The sequence below is a fragment of the Xyrauchen texanus genome, chromosome 25, assembly GCF_025860055.1.
Source record: "Xyrauchen texanus isolate HMW12.3.18 chromosome 25, RBS_HiC_50CHRs, whole genome shotgun sequence".
NCBI lineage: Eukaryota > Metazoa > Chordata > Actinopteri > Cypriniformes > Catostomidae > Xyrauchen > Xyrauchen texanus.
The window spans coordinates 20,347,064-20,362,116 of NC_068300.1; the positions used below are offsets into that span (position 1 = coordinate 20,347,064).

At 37.4% G+C, this 15,053-nt stretch overlaps 1 protein-coding gene across 4 annotated transcripts in view; it reads right to left on the minus strand.

The window, feature by feature from the left end:
• LOC127618343 (formin-like protein 3) overlaps positions 1-14,962 on the minus strand; it is a 69,262-nt gene extending 54,300 nt beyond the window's left edge. For all 4 annotated transcript variants that reach the window (XM_052090707.1, XM_052090706.1, XM_052090705.1 and 1 more), the window contains exon 1: positions 14,435-14,962. In XM_052090707.1, coding sequence (XP_051946667.1) covers positions 14,435-14,548 — 114 coding nt within the window. In that variant the 5' untranslated portion in view covers positions 14,549-14,962. The remainder of the gene's footprint in view (positions 1-14,434) is intronic.
• Between the last annotated feature and the right edge of the window lie 91 nt (positions 14,963-15,053).

Genomic DNA, 15,053 nt, shown 5'->3' on the forward strand with positions numbered 1-15,053 from the left:
GCTTGAAAACTTCACTTTATTTAGTTGACCAGTTACTGGAAGCTTGCTTCTAAAACAACCAAGGCAATTTAACTGTTACACTAGTGTAAAATCACCATGCAACAACTGCTTTATGCAGCACAATGAGCTAGTAGCTAACAGCTAGCGGTCATGTTATTGTTTTAGTCAGTTTGTGTCGTGTTTAAGATGATGTCACGGCAGTAGAGGTGGTGCAACTATGATAATCAGGCTATAATCTCACCCACGTTGAGGCGCCACTAAACTGCAATGGAAATGCAAGCTCAGAAAAGTAAAGCCATAAGTGTAATTAATTGCGATTAATTTGATTAGTAAATCGGCATATAAAGTTATTATTTTGATTAAGATTATTAAATAGTCCTGCTTATAATATGCCAATGTAGAATTGTGGTATTTTTGGGCAAATTCTGAGAAAAAAAAAAGCTCTAAAACCGTGAATACCCTTGGAAATACCTCAATATAATACATGACACATAGTCACATTTTTTTGATGAATGGAATATTATTCAACAAAATGATGGGTGGATTCCCTTGTCTTACAAAACATCAACTAAGTCTTGAAGCTCTTCCACTTCTGTATTATTTAAGCAATGCATGCTACAAGAAATAAGCAAGGGAACCTCAGCTGTCAATGGCATCGCAAGGCCAGGGGGACTTCCAACACTTTCATTTAACAGCAACAGTTAAATCTGAGTAAAATACTGCTTGTAACGAAAGAGGAGGTGGTAGGGCTGTTCTCAGGCAATTCTCCTGCCGAGCAAGACAAAATGGAGTGTGAGAAAATGCTGTCCTCCATTCACTGCACTGACACCCTATCTCCCAATCCAAACCAGTAACTTGAACCAGGCAATCACAACAAAGCAAATCCACAAAACACAATTGTCTCATCCATCTCACCACAGAAAAAAGTAAGGTTGAGGTACTAGTGAACTGCTTCACCCTTCCCCACCAGTTGTTTACACAAGAAACACAAACAATCCCCATTCCATCCATTCAGGAATGTGATTAATTCACACAACAATAACACTAACACTACTAATAATATATTATAAACCTAATAATAGTAATAATATACAGTAGTTGGCAAAACATACTTTTGGAAAGTCAACGTGTCCGACAGTGAGCCGTGCTACACTCCATCTAAAACTATTTTAAAGGAATATTCCAGGTTCATTACAAGTTCATCTCAATAATCAGCAATTGTGGCATGATGTTGATTATCACAAAAATGGCTTTCGACTCATTTCTTCTTTTCATAAAAAAAAAGCAAAAATCAAGGTTATAGTGAGGCACTTACAGTACAATGAATGTGAATGGGCCCAATTTTTGGAAGGTTTAAAGGCAGAAATGTGAAGCATATAATTTTATAAAAGGACTTACATTGAATCTTCGGTTAAAACTTGTGTATTTGAGTAGTAAAATTGTTTAAATTGTTGTTTTTTTCATCATTTTAGGCTATTATTGTTTACGGCATTATGTTGTCATGGCAACAAAGTCGTAAAATTTGATATAATATTACACAGAAAAGATTAACACAATAAAATTTATTACCACAATAAAATCATGTTAAAACACATATTGTTTTCATTTTGTGGCAATACATTGTAAACAACATTATAATATGTATGGATTGGCCCCATTAACTTCCATTATAAGTGCCTCACTGAAACCCAGATATTTTTTAAAGAAAATGAGGGATGTTTAAATACAATTTTCTGGTAATCAATATTATACCACAAATGCTGTCGATTGATTTTGAACTTGTATTGAACCCAGAATATTCCTTTAAGCAGCATTTTGATCATTAATATTCATGCAGTTTTTACGATCATATTAATTGAAAGACTATGGAATATGGAATATTTATATTTTGTAAAAATGTATTTTCAAAATTAAAAGTAGATTAAAGCCACAGTCACAAAATTATTTCGGACACCGCAATGGACAGGATATGATGTCATGCTTTTTTTTTTTTATGAATAACAAATAGGATTATTTTAAGAATGTTAAATTATACCATTAACTCATGCAGCTTTGAAATATGTATTCCTTGTATTGATCAACGTTTCAATGTATTGGTCAATCAACTTTTCTTCATCCAAATTTGCAGATCAGAGTTCACCAAACTTACATTTTTGTGCACAGCGGGATGCAAAATTTAAATTTTTAGGTCTCCCATGTTCAGATGCATTTTTATAGGTGTGAATGGAGTTCAAAGTAGTGTGTACAGTGGTACAGTTGTATGTAATAGATAGACGTTTCGTTATACAATTACTATAAAAACAAAACAAAAATCTTGTTGATGCTGATAAAAACAAAAAAATATGGACATGCAAAGTTAATGTGTCAACTACCCTATTACAATGTAACATATTATTTACACACAAAACCTCTGTCTAATAACCACTTCATATCTGTTCACATGCCCCTGAACACACAATTGTTATCAGCTATGAGAGAGTAAATTTGCTCATTGAAAGTAAAACTAGTTAGGCCACTTCAGTTCTCTAGAATTGTTAGAGTGCATTGAAAATGCACAGCTTATGAAACTTCACACCCAAATTCCTCAACAACACAGTGGGTTTATTGGAAAACACAGACGCTGTAAAGTCCCATAACATCATGTTGATGTGGCCATTAACACCTCGATGGTCTACAGCTGTGCTGTGCCTCCTACAGGATTGTGCACTAGCTTTGCTTTTCTCCACCAAGATATTCCCTGGGGGTTCTGCAACTCAGCATGCCAGCCATAAATCGCAAGTCAGGTCAAAGAGAAAACACATTTCCCGCAAAAATGTGGAAGTGTGACAACCAAGTGGCACCAAACAGTATAGCAACATAATGACTAATTTCAAACAGGTTTCCCAAACTTCCCCTTTGTTCCATAGACCTTATTCACAGTAGCGCCTACTGTGTCACAGGAATGACAACGAGGCTGATAGGGATAGACATAGAGTCTTTTTAATGGGTTGTACAGTTGTTTATCGGACTTTTTGATAATTCTGCTAATGAAACATTGAAAAAAATATCTTTCCAAGAAACTTTTAAGTAGACAAAAAATTCCAGATAACATGAGTTGTGGAAAATTAGATCTATATCTAATGTGGAATATTAGATCCTATTAGTTCTATAGGAGCTTCTTGATAGCTTTATACAGTTCATGTCATTGAAGAGACAGTAAGTCTATCCCTCAGAGCATCATTTTCATTCCCGTCAAAAATCAAGGATGGTGCTACTGTAAATAGGATCTATTTGTCAAACAAACTGAAAGCCCCACCCCAAACTCAAGTCATTGTTTCAGCCAATATATGTTAGACTGGCCAGGATGCTCAAACAAACAGAGACATTTTTTTTTTTTTGGTTTAACAGTATTTACACTTTTCATGGAAATCAACCAATGAATGGCTTGTTTTTGTTGAGCATTAAGCTGGGATAGGGGAAAGTATTTTAGCATTACAAAAATCAAGTACTTTACCTCTAAAATCTATTATCATTAGTTTTGCAGCTTCTTCTAAGTCTTTCCTGTAATGAGGCATGATTTCAGGAATGTCAACTACTGTCATAATTAGGGTTCTAGATGTGTGCCTATTTGTGACTATTGGGATTCTCTTTCTCTTTGAAACTACAGGATGTGCCACACATAAATTACTTCAATGCTTCAATGCTCTCATATGGTGTCATTATCAAATACATCTCAGTTATTAAATATGATCAAGATCAATTCTAACCATGTGAATGTATCAGATATAAAGTCATGTACAGAATTGAGGTTACATAAATATATATAAACACTCTGCAAATATAATTTATAGTGAATCAGAGGATCTGGATGACACTTGAAAAAAGGATGTCCTGTTTGTTTCTTCGGCTGGCCAAACAGGAGATGGAGGGGCAGAACAGGGTCACAGTGGATATACACAGAGTACACCAAGAATGAAAGTATAGCAGATAACTTCACTTTGTCAACCAATAAACTGAACACATTTCCTAAAAGTGCACTTAGTAATCTATCTTCCCAAAATAAATTAATAGTATCTGTAATGTAATTTTACTAATAGAAATAGAACTTGAAAATGTGTGCATGACATGAAGACTGCAGTCCTAGTAGTAGAAAATTATTGCTATTGCATTGTGCTGTACCAACATACAGTATGTGTCATTATGAATCCAAACTAATGCAACATCGACAGTGCACCTTTAAAATGTATGTGAAATAATGTTGCATTTCCTAATACTACTACTAAAATACTACAGTCTATTAACCAATAAATGCATACCTTGGGTCTTTAGAGACCCGGGACCTCATTCCACCCCCTGCACCACATCCTTTTTTGTAGTTGTGCCAAAAAATATAAAGTATTCCTCAATCTATCTCTTATAAATAGTGTAACAAAAAAAAAAAAAGACAATGTCACAATTGCAAAAACACATTTTATTATTATGGTTTAATTAACAAAAGTATATTGGGTTTTTAGAGACCCAACGTATGTAAGAGTGTCAGTTTTTTCACCCTTCCATAAATTATATTTTTAAATATGCAGATAACAGATGGTCCACTGTGGCAACCCCTAACGGGAGCAGCCGAAAGAAGAAGAAGAAGAAGAAGATGATTGTAAGTTTACTATCACAGGATATAAATTTGCTGTTTATTACAAGAAAGATGAGTACTATATTCATTAAAATAAACATTACATCATGTTGATTTTCTATCCAACAATGAATTATCAACAACGGTGAATTATCAGTTTCCAATATGCATGTACACGTACATATTATACTTGTTATTTCTTACTCAAGGTGACGCTGATTTTTCAGTGATTGATTTTATTTACATTTGACATTGCTAGCTGATGTAGAAACATCATGGAAGTAAACTATAGCAAGTGTAACACATGAACAGTATGAAATGACTACAGTAATTTGGGTGTACAATTGAAATAATGCAATTTGTTCATCAATTTAGACTCAATAAGTGCCTGAGAAAAGAACGTATACGTAAGTAACGTGCAACGTATGTGTAACTTAGGTGTAGCTGATGTGTAGCTCACTATGGTTTTTACAGCCAGTTGTGACACTGAAATTTCAGTGTGAAAATAATACATCCTGTTCTAGATTTGTCCTGATTTGTTGCATTATCTTTTGATTTATGAAAAATTAAACATTAAATTATATCAAAATATATTTGATTTGATTATTTTCTAATTGTCTTGAAAATATTTTGAAAATTCGACACTACCTTGGCATTTTGTACATCCATTTTTAATAGATATAAGTGCCGGGTCTCTAAAGATCCAAAAATGTGAGAGTTTTGGGGAAAATTATCATGTATTTATGGGTTAATAGTCTCAAAAATAAGGCAAAGCAGCACTTATATGTTGCCTCCAGTTAATTAAGCAATGGCTGAAAATGCACAGGGGCTTAAAATGTTGCCAGCATAAACAAGCAGATCTTGCTGTGAAGATACAAGAAATGTTTAGCAGGAGATGAGAATGTAGCCATGCTTGTGTCACTGTGGCACTGTGAGTAAACCCTCCCTGAGAAAATAATAATGTTAACTTCCAGTACAGAACTAGTCACTGCCCCCTCAGTCCTGTTCAACTTTAAAATACATTAAGCAACGGAAATACCCTTTTTCAGAATATGAGAATGAGGTAAAAAGGCGATAACAAGGAGAAAGAGGATGTTCTAGGTTACATAATTTTCCTTATCACGAGTGGAGTGAACTTGCCGAAACAAACACATATTTATAGATGTGTACAGAAGTTATGCGGTTTGTTAAGAACTGCTGCAGCCTTGCAGTTCCTGCGAGCTCCAGAGCAAAAGAGGCAAGCACAAAGGGCTCAGGGTGGAGAGGCCCTCTCTCTAAAACAACACACATTGACAGAGCCTCCATTGTGCTGGAGAGGAAACCACTGCTATGAGTGGACCCTCAACACAGCTGCAAGAGAGCAGCCTGCCCCATCACACACACACTCACGCACGCACGCACGCACGCACGCACGCACGCACGCGCGTCTGTGTTTGGCATTGGTGCAGCTTTCATTATGAGGACTCTCCATAGACATAATTATTTATTTACTGTACAAACTATAGATTCTATCCCATTACCCTAATCTACCCCTAAATCTAACCCTCACAAAAAACGTTTGTGCATTTTTACATTTTCAATAAAACATTGTTTAGTATGTTTTTTCAGCGATTTAAATTATGGGGACACTAGAAATGTCCTCATAAACCACATTTATAGCATAATACTCTTGTAATTACCAGATGGTAACATAAAAAATGTCCTCGTAAACCACTTAAAACCCACACACACACACACACACACACACACACACACACATACACACACACACACACACACACACACAAATGTCATTTCATGTTAATTATATTGCATAAAACATATTACTTGGCACATAAAAAGCAGAAACTTGATTAAAAAAATGTAAACAGCTCATTCATATATAATTTTTATGGATGGATTACATAGATGTTAAAGTCACATGAGGTCATTTTGGGTTACAGAGAAAATATTAAACAAACAGTAAATGAACAATCCAAAAAATTATCTTAAAACTTTTAAAATCATACGATGATACAACAAAATGATCCAATGGAAGGGAGAGCATTGCCATTGTATCTCTGCTTATCCTGAGACAGTATATAAAAAAGAGACAGACTACTCATAATGTGAAAAATCACAAATATGGCTGCTATTTGTGTATTAAGTGACTGTCGCTGGATTGGTAAAGGCGTCACCTGGTCAATTTGCTCTAAAAGAAGCATGCTCAGAAGCTGGCCAAAAATCAGAAAATTACCAATATGATCACATGGTAAATTGACATGTTGCCACCAAATGTTCCCATACCTTGACATCAACCCCATTCTGCCGAGTTACAGACAAAGGGCCATCTTCCATCAAATGGCACTCTCTGGACATTTCACCCGTAAACACATGCCCATTCTGTCAAAAACACTTCCAGCTTCGGCCACTGTGGGCAGTGGTTAAAATTATATTGTCACCAAACGGATTGCAGAACTGTTTTCAAACAGGTCTCCCAAACTTTCCCCCATATTCCATTGGACGGTAAACAAATATGCCTGCCCCAAACTTACGCAATTGGAAAGACAACGTTGTTATGTCAGGCTAGTCAGGAAGTGCAAACCAAAAGAGCAATATTTTGAAAGCGAACAAACAAATGGCTTACTTAAAGCTGATGTAAATTCTGCGTCACTAGTGCCACCAAACGGAACTGTAAAAATAAACTTTCTGAATATGCCCCCCATCTGACGTTAGTCAAACAAAGTGATAGTCCAGCCCCCAACTCATGCCACTGGTTGAGTAACTTTGTTGGAGTGGGTCTAAGTGGGTTACTCAAAACAGCTTACTGTTTTTAAGGAAATTAACCTATGAATGGCTAATAGTTGACTCTTTATATATTAAGCTTGGATAGGAGAAAGTTTGTAAAAAAATTAAAAGTTACATACTTCAGAATTCCATTCACTTCATCTTTAAAGGTTCTTGAAACGATATTTAAAAACCTGTCTCTCACACTTAAACAGCATGCGTGTGAGTCTGTATTTGTGTGTAGAACAAGAGTGTCCACAGAGAGGAGCTTTAGTCAGCCCAGAACTGACTTTAGGCACTTTCCCACCTGCAGTTCTGTACTTTTCCTGTAGTAACTTTCAAGATGAGGACTCTTACGAGGAACGGAACATCCAAGGAGACTTCTCCTCTGTTGCATTCGCATAGTTACCACCGTAGTGACGTAATCCATTATCGATAATTTTTCTTCTGACAAGGTTGGAATGCACGATTAAATATAAACAACATTCATGAAAGAATTTATTTTATTTCTGTTAAGGGAATTGTCAAATTAGTGCTGTCCTCTGAGTAGCATGCAAGCAGCTAGTTGTTTATGTGGACTAGTGATGTCTAGCTCATGAACAAATTGTTCTTTTGATCCGGTTCTTTTTAGTGAACGAGTAGAACCAGTTCACCAAATCAGACTGAATCGTTTTAAATAGTTCGCGTCTCGAGTCAACATTGGTCCACAAGTTACTCTATCTTAACCTGTCTCTCGGATATGCCTGACACTCAGAATCGAAATGAGCCGATAACCGAGAGTAATATAATCCTAGAATGGGTAATATCTGCTTTTCCTCTTCTTTGCAATGAACTGCTCCAACTAGTTCACAAATTGGACTGAACACTTGGGTCACAACATCTCTCAAGTCAACAGTGCAATGAGTCGCCCGTAACAGTTCTGGAGTCAACAGTACAATGAGTCGCTCGTAACAGTTCTGGAGTCGACAGTGCAATGAGTCGCTCGTAAATGTTCTGGAGTCAACAGTGCAATGAGTCGCTCGTAACAATTCTGGAGTCAAAAGTACAATGAGTCGCTCCTAAAAGTTCTGGAGTCAACAGTGCAATGAGTCGCTCGTAACAGTTCTGGAGTCAAAAGTACAATGAGTCGCTCGTAACAGTTCTGGAGTCAAAAGTACAATGAGTCGCTCGTAACAGTTGTGGAGTCAAAAGTACAATGAGTCGCTCGTAAATGTTCTGGAGTCAACAGTGCAATGAGTCGCTCGTAACAGTTCTGGAGTCAAAAGTACAATGAGTCCCTCCTAACAGTTCTGGAGTCAACAGTGCAATGAGTCGCTCGTAACAGTTCTGGAGTCAAAAGTACAATGAGTCGCTCGTAACAGTTCTGGAGTCAACAGTGCAATGAGTCGCTCGTAACAGTTCTGGAGTCAACAGTACACTGAACTGAGAATTGCCTCTTTCGGAGGTGTCTGAAATACTGTGAACCGATGAGCTGCTGAAATTGAGCATGAGTGTGATTAACGGGTGAAATAAATGTTTCAGGTGTATTTTGCTGAACAACAGAAAGTGTAACAAATAAAACATACTGGAAATATGTTTATGACTTGATTGTATTACCGTTTTATCAACTTATGAAGATGATCCAGTCTACAGCTCTCGAGTCAACGGTACATTGAGTCGATCACAGCAGTTTGCGAGTCACCAGTACACTGAACTGAGAATCGCCTATTTCGGACATAATACTGAGAACTGCTGATCAGTGAGCAGCTGATGAGCATGTGTGAACAGAGGACTTGAATGAGGGGGCGAAATGTACAACATCCGCGTTTGTATATCAATGTCAGTATTGGATGTTTTAGGTGCAAAACGTTAATGTAGGATGTGTTGTAAGATCACTGAATGACACACTGATGTAAATAAACACCCTTATGATTATAACTTAATTAAATAAAATGTAATAATCAGCAATATGAGCTTACATATGGCTTTATTGAATGTGTTTGTGTGTGAATTCTACAACGCCAGCATATTAGCATTATGTATAGTGATGTTATTACGCTATGATGTAAATTAACTGGTGAATTGTTTTTTTTTAACCGGTTCATTGAAACGAACCGTCCAAAAGAACCGGTTTGCAGAAAAGAATCTGACTTCCCATCACTACTGTTGACTCCTCTCCTTTCTCAATGCTTTGTACATCATAGGATTTTGACCAATCACAGGCTGCAGCACATCCCACAGTCTCCAACTGTACCTAAATGCCCCATAGTATCTACTCCAGAGTAGGAGCTAAAAAATCACCAAAAAATCACCAAAGAATCCTGAACTATAGATCCTTAGGTGTAAAAGCGATGAAAAGTACTAGTTCCGGAGTACTAGTACCTACAACTGGCTTTAGTACCACCAGAGGGAAATGACCTATTGTGAAGGGGCATTGGAGAAACAGATGTACATTCCCACAGCATGAGTCTGTGGCACAACAACCAAACAATGGCTGATTCCTCCCCACCTGCAGGCTCTTTAGAACTGCTCTACTCAGCCCTAAAGTAGGCTGACCAGACACACAAGGCAGATAAATGTAGCATGGGCCAAATTAATGAAAATGATTTAGGTTCAATGCTCCATAAACATAGGCCACAGCTTGACTACTTTAGTTCCACATGAGTGACATCTATCAAATACAATGACATGACCGACAGCACTGTGTCAGGGGTCAGATTGACAGGCAATGGGACTGGCGGGGTCACTCTGTCACCTCTCCCTGTGTGGCAAAGCTTGCATTTTACACACTCACAGCTTCTCAGAATAGTCAGAGCAGCAAATCTCTCCAAGTGTCCTCCAAGGTAAGCAAGCAAATAAGCAAAATGGTCTTTGAAATAACCTTATAGTATGGCATTCTCTTTAGAGTGTTGGTAAAGTCATTACAACGGAGCACAATGGCAGACAGCCAGTTCAAAGGGAATTTTTCCTCTCTAAAGTTCTCCCGTGGCTTTAACCGAGCACAGACCACAGGAATCCGCTGCTGTGCAGTCGAGCGGGGGCACTTTGAAAGAGGATATCACACACAAACTCCCGCTCCATCGCTGCACCTCAAAAAAATTACACCTCTTGTCTATTTAACAAAACAAAGGCCCATATGGAGAAGTTTAGCTGGGGAGCCAGACCTCAACTTCAGAGAGAGGTGTAAGAGGTTCCATTACATAGAGTCTTCCATATAGATTCAGTGTTCCACCTAAACTGTTTAAAGTCAACGTGAAATGATGTCCGCAACCGATTTTATAACCGTAATCTGACAAATTTCAGAGTGAAACAAATGTAGGGCGGGACTTGGATTTATTCATTGGGAATTGATTGGAAAATGCCAGTATAGAGCCAGGTGATTGGAGGGGATTGGAATGGGAACCGAGACAAGGTTTGTTTCCAGAACCGGTTCCATTTTTTAAATGCAGAACCAAATAACACTCGGTTCTATTAAAGGATCTTGAATGTGCATTTGACTATAGATGCTTATGCAACACCATGCAAAAATACTCTAACTCTGACAACAATTCCTGAAGAAATTACTTTTTAGAGCTGGTTCTTTTGAATCTACAGCACGAACAGAGTAGCCTGATACCCGAACGAATTACTCTTATGAGTCAATTCTTTTGAATCTACATCACAAATAAATCTTAGCCCGTTCTTGTTAGTGAATGAAAAACCTACTGAAACATGTCATTAATTTTATCATGTCCGACTCACAATGAACCAAAAATTGTTACTGTGTTTTGGGTGTGTTTGGCTCATGAGAATTAAATCAGAATAACCGACCCTTCGCTAAGCGCCTTCCCGCTTGGTTGCCATTGCTCGCTCTGACTAGCTCTGCAAAACTTGCATAGTAGTGAAAGGAAGATTGCCGTGAATTGCGTGGTGTTTGTCAAAACATTCTCATAAATGGAATTCTCATAATGGAATATTCTTACGTGGGCTGGAATGAAGTGTGACATTTTAACCCCAATAGACTCTCTTTGGAAAAAGCAAGCGCTTGTCAGATAAATGGTGGTAATAAATTCATGAATTAACAAAAACATCTTAATTAAAAAAGTATATGTAAACACACCATTTGCAAGAATCTTTATGTTAAAAAGTAAATCATCAATCACCAGTTTGGTAACAGGCTGCTAAATCCAATTAATCCAATAAGAATTACATTTCTTTTTTCCAGATAAGTCCTAAAAGATTTGTTAATGAAACCATGAAGGAATCACAATTGTTCAGAGGAATTCAAACTGAAAACCTGTAGCAATACATTTCTTATGGTTCCCATCCCTAAGAGGGAAGGTGTTGCAAATAATAGGGTTTAGTGATGTCAGCCGAAAAGGAAAGTCATTTCGGAGGAGCAATGAAAGAAAATTATAATCTGCTACAATTTAAAAACACAAGTTTGTGTGAACAAATAAGACAAACGCAAGAATCAAGATCATCATCTTGATTCGTCAAGAAAACCAGTAGCCAAATTGCTAAGCTCTCCATGCACCGCTGGCTGCTCCACAATGCAATTTCCTTTTGCAAACGGGAGAAAAATGTCAGGCAGCTGTGTTCAGCCACAAAGAGCTGAGTCTGAATCAGCCAGAAAAAGAAAAAGGAGGGAAGCTATACAACACATATGCTCAGATAGTCCCGTACTAAGCGTTTTATTAGCAGAGCACATGAAGTCTTCTGATGTAACCCAGGGGTTTCATTACCCTGATCCATCCCCATGCATGACCCTCTCTCCTGTGCTAAGATCCTGTTAAAGCCATTATTGTAAGGATATTACTGTGCTGGCACAACCTACAACTATGACATCATTTTGGGCTACCATTATCCGTCTGAGAGCAAGCATCTGAGGGTGGGGAGATGGTACAACCAGACACAACTACACAGAGCTAAATGTTCACCACAAGAAAAAGCACACAGGAAATCACTGACTGTCATGTCACTGACTGAAACATGTTGACGTTGCTGTTTAGATTTACATTTAAATGTTCACTCTCAGGAAATTTATAAATGTAAAAAGACCAAGGCTGTCAGAACACATTTTTCATATTCATTTCTTTTAAATATATAATGCACACATGCACAAGTGACTGCTGGGGGAAAATGTGGTTTTGTTCAGACTGTATCAATACCACTTTGAAGGAAGAAACTTTCTCAACCTGGGTGTCTTCTAATCAGTACCATAGTGTGAAGCCAACCCCCTCTTTTCCTGAGTAGACTGATCTCTGTGAGGCACAAACTTTGATGTCCCTTTATCTCTAAAATGAGACACACAGAGCTGAGCACATGCTGTTTTTGAAACAGCTCTTAAACACAAATGTTACTCTTTCCCACATATTTAAATCAGTGAGTGGAAATCTGGCCACACTTAAATAAGACTGCCGACAGGGCTCTAAATGTGACCTTGGACCCACCCCAGTATGGTCAGTCTTTCCATCCTCTGTACACTACAGAGGGAATGAGGTCACTTTGTTGTTAAAGTAGAACTCTTTGAGCACTGCAAATAAAACAATAATTCTGCATAAGTATTTAAGGGTGGTATCTGTCTATCTATCTATCTATCTATCTATCTATCTATCTGTCTGTCTATCTATCTATCTATCCATTCATCTGTCCATCTATCTATCTACAGTATCTATCTATCTATCTATCCATTCATCCGTCCATCTATCTATCCATGCATACATCCATCTATCCATTCATCCGTCCATCTATCTATCTATCTATCTATCTATCTATCTATCTATCTATCTATCTATCTATCTATCTATCTATCCATCTATCCATTCATCCGTCCATCTATCCATTCATCTGTCCATCTATCTATCTACAGTATCTATCTATCTATCCATTCATCCGTCCATCTATCTATCCATGCATCCATCCATCTATAGGTCTACCTATCCATCCATCCATCCCATCCATCCACCGATCTATCTATCTATCCATCCACCCATCCATACATACATATATCTATCCATCCATCTGTCCATAATAAACAATAGACGTTGCTCTCCTTACATAGACAACAGAGTATTAATTTTCAGTTACACCCACAGTGAGCATTAATAAAACAAATTAATCACAATCTATCATAGTTAAATATTTGTACTTTAGAAAATAATCTAAAAAGCAATATAGCGTGTATTAAACTGTCTATAACAAACAGTTGATGAACATCAAGAGACTAAAGAACCAAGACAACCAAAACTCTGACAGCAGGCGGTGCTTAAATTGAGTATGTTTCCAAGTGTTATGATGTTATAATACTGTTATTACATAAACACTCTTAACTGCCTCATCGTGTCAGAATTATGTTGACAGATGAGTGTGTAAGTGTGTATTTAACACAAATGTCTAGTTGTAACTGTAGCACACGGCGCTGGAGCGAGAGAGAGAGCGAGAGAGAGAGAGAGAGAGAGAGAGAGAGAGAGAGAGAGAGTGAGGCGGATCTTTTACCATCTCGCGCTCGTAGGAGTTTTGGGGGAATTCAGAAAATGTTGCGCTGTTTGATGAGATGAACCATATTACATCCCTCACAAAATGACAGTCTTTACCTGTATGTCATTTTACCAGTCAAAACAATTGGAATGCGAAGTGTATTTAGTGCCTATGTTTTTCACTCACAAGCGAAATATCACATCATTTGTCAGAGCTCGCGAAGTTTTAGAAGACAAAAGGAGTGAGACGCGTGCGAGTAACAAAATGGGGGTGGACAGACTGTAGTAGTTCAACATTTGAGAAAGTCTTAAAGTAGGCTATATGTGTTCTTATTGACACCACACACACTTCTGACATACTGTTAAATATCAGAGAGGTGTCAACATCTGTCGGGCTGTCACTTCATTTAGCTTATCTATGCGATGTGATTAAATGCCGAGTACTGTAAAATTCGGGGAATAAAGCAGTATAACACTTTATTTTAAATAAAGGAGAGACTAAACATGACAATTTGTAAATAAATACCATGAAGTATGTTTTAAGAAAGTGAAAGTAAACCTTAAAGATAAAAGAAAACTCGAGCATATACTGTATTTTAGCTACATATAATTGTTGTATACTCACCAAAACTATGGCAAATCTCTCTTCAAGCTCTGTTTGGTCAGGCATGGGAACTTTCAAGGGCATTATATGATGCTTCGTCTCAGATTGCCCGTCTACACTCTCAATATTCCCCATACTTTGCTTTAATGATGTTTTCCTGATACAGAATTCAGATGCTCTATGTCTAATTTACTCTTAATTTACTCCGGAGCCGACTGCCCTTTATAAATCCAGTATACATCCAGTACGTGCGATCACATTCCAGTTTTGCCGAAAAAAAAGTTTTTTTTTTTAAAGTGAACCGTTTCAGATCCACTTTCAAATTGGCATGAATATATAAGATATCTAATGTAAGAAAACTGAATAAAAACGCCACAAAGTATCAATATGTTTTCCTCTTGAAAAGTATTGTGTTGCAGATGTCTGGACAATCCATATCAGTCCTCCTGTTAATTCTGATGTCTCTCTTTTCTTATGTTGTAGAGTTTCTCTGCGCTCCTGATTGTTTACAGTCTCCGGTCAGTATTTTTGTGTTGTTCTGATTAGTACTCATTTGTTAACTCACTTCGACCACAATGCAAGCAATCGACATGCGATTGATCCCACCCATTCAAGTCTAACAAACTACATGGGCATGTGT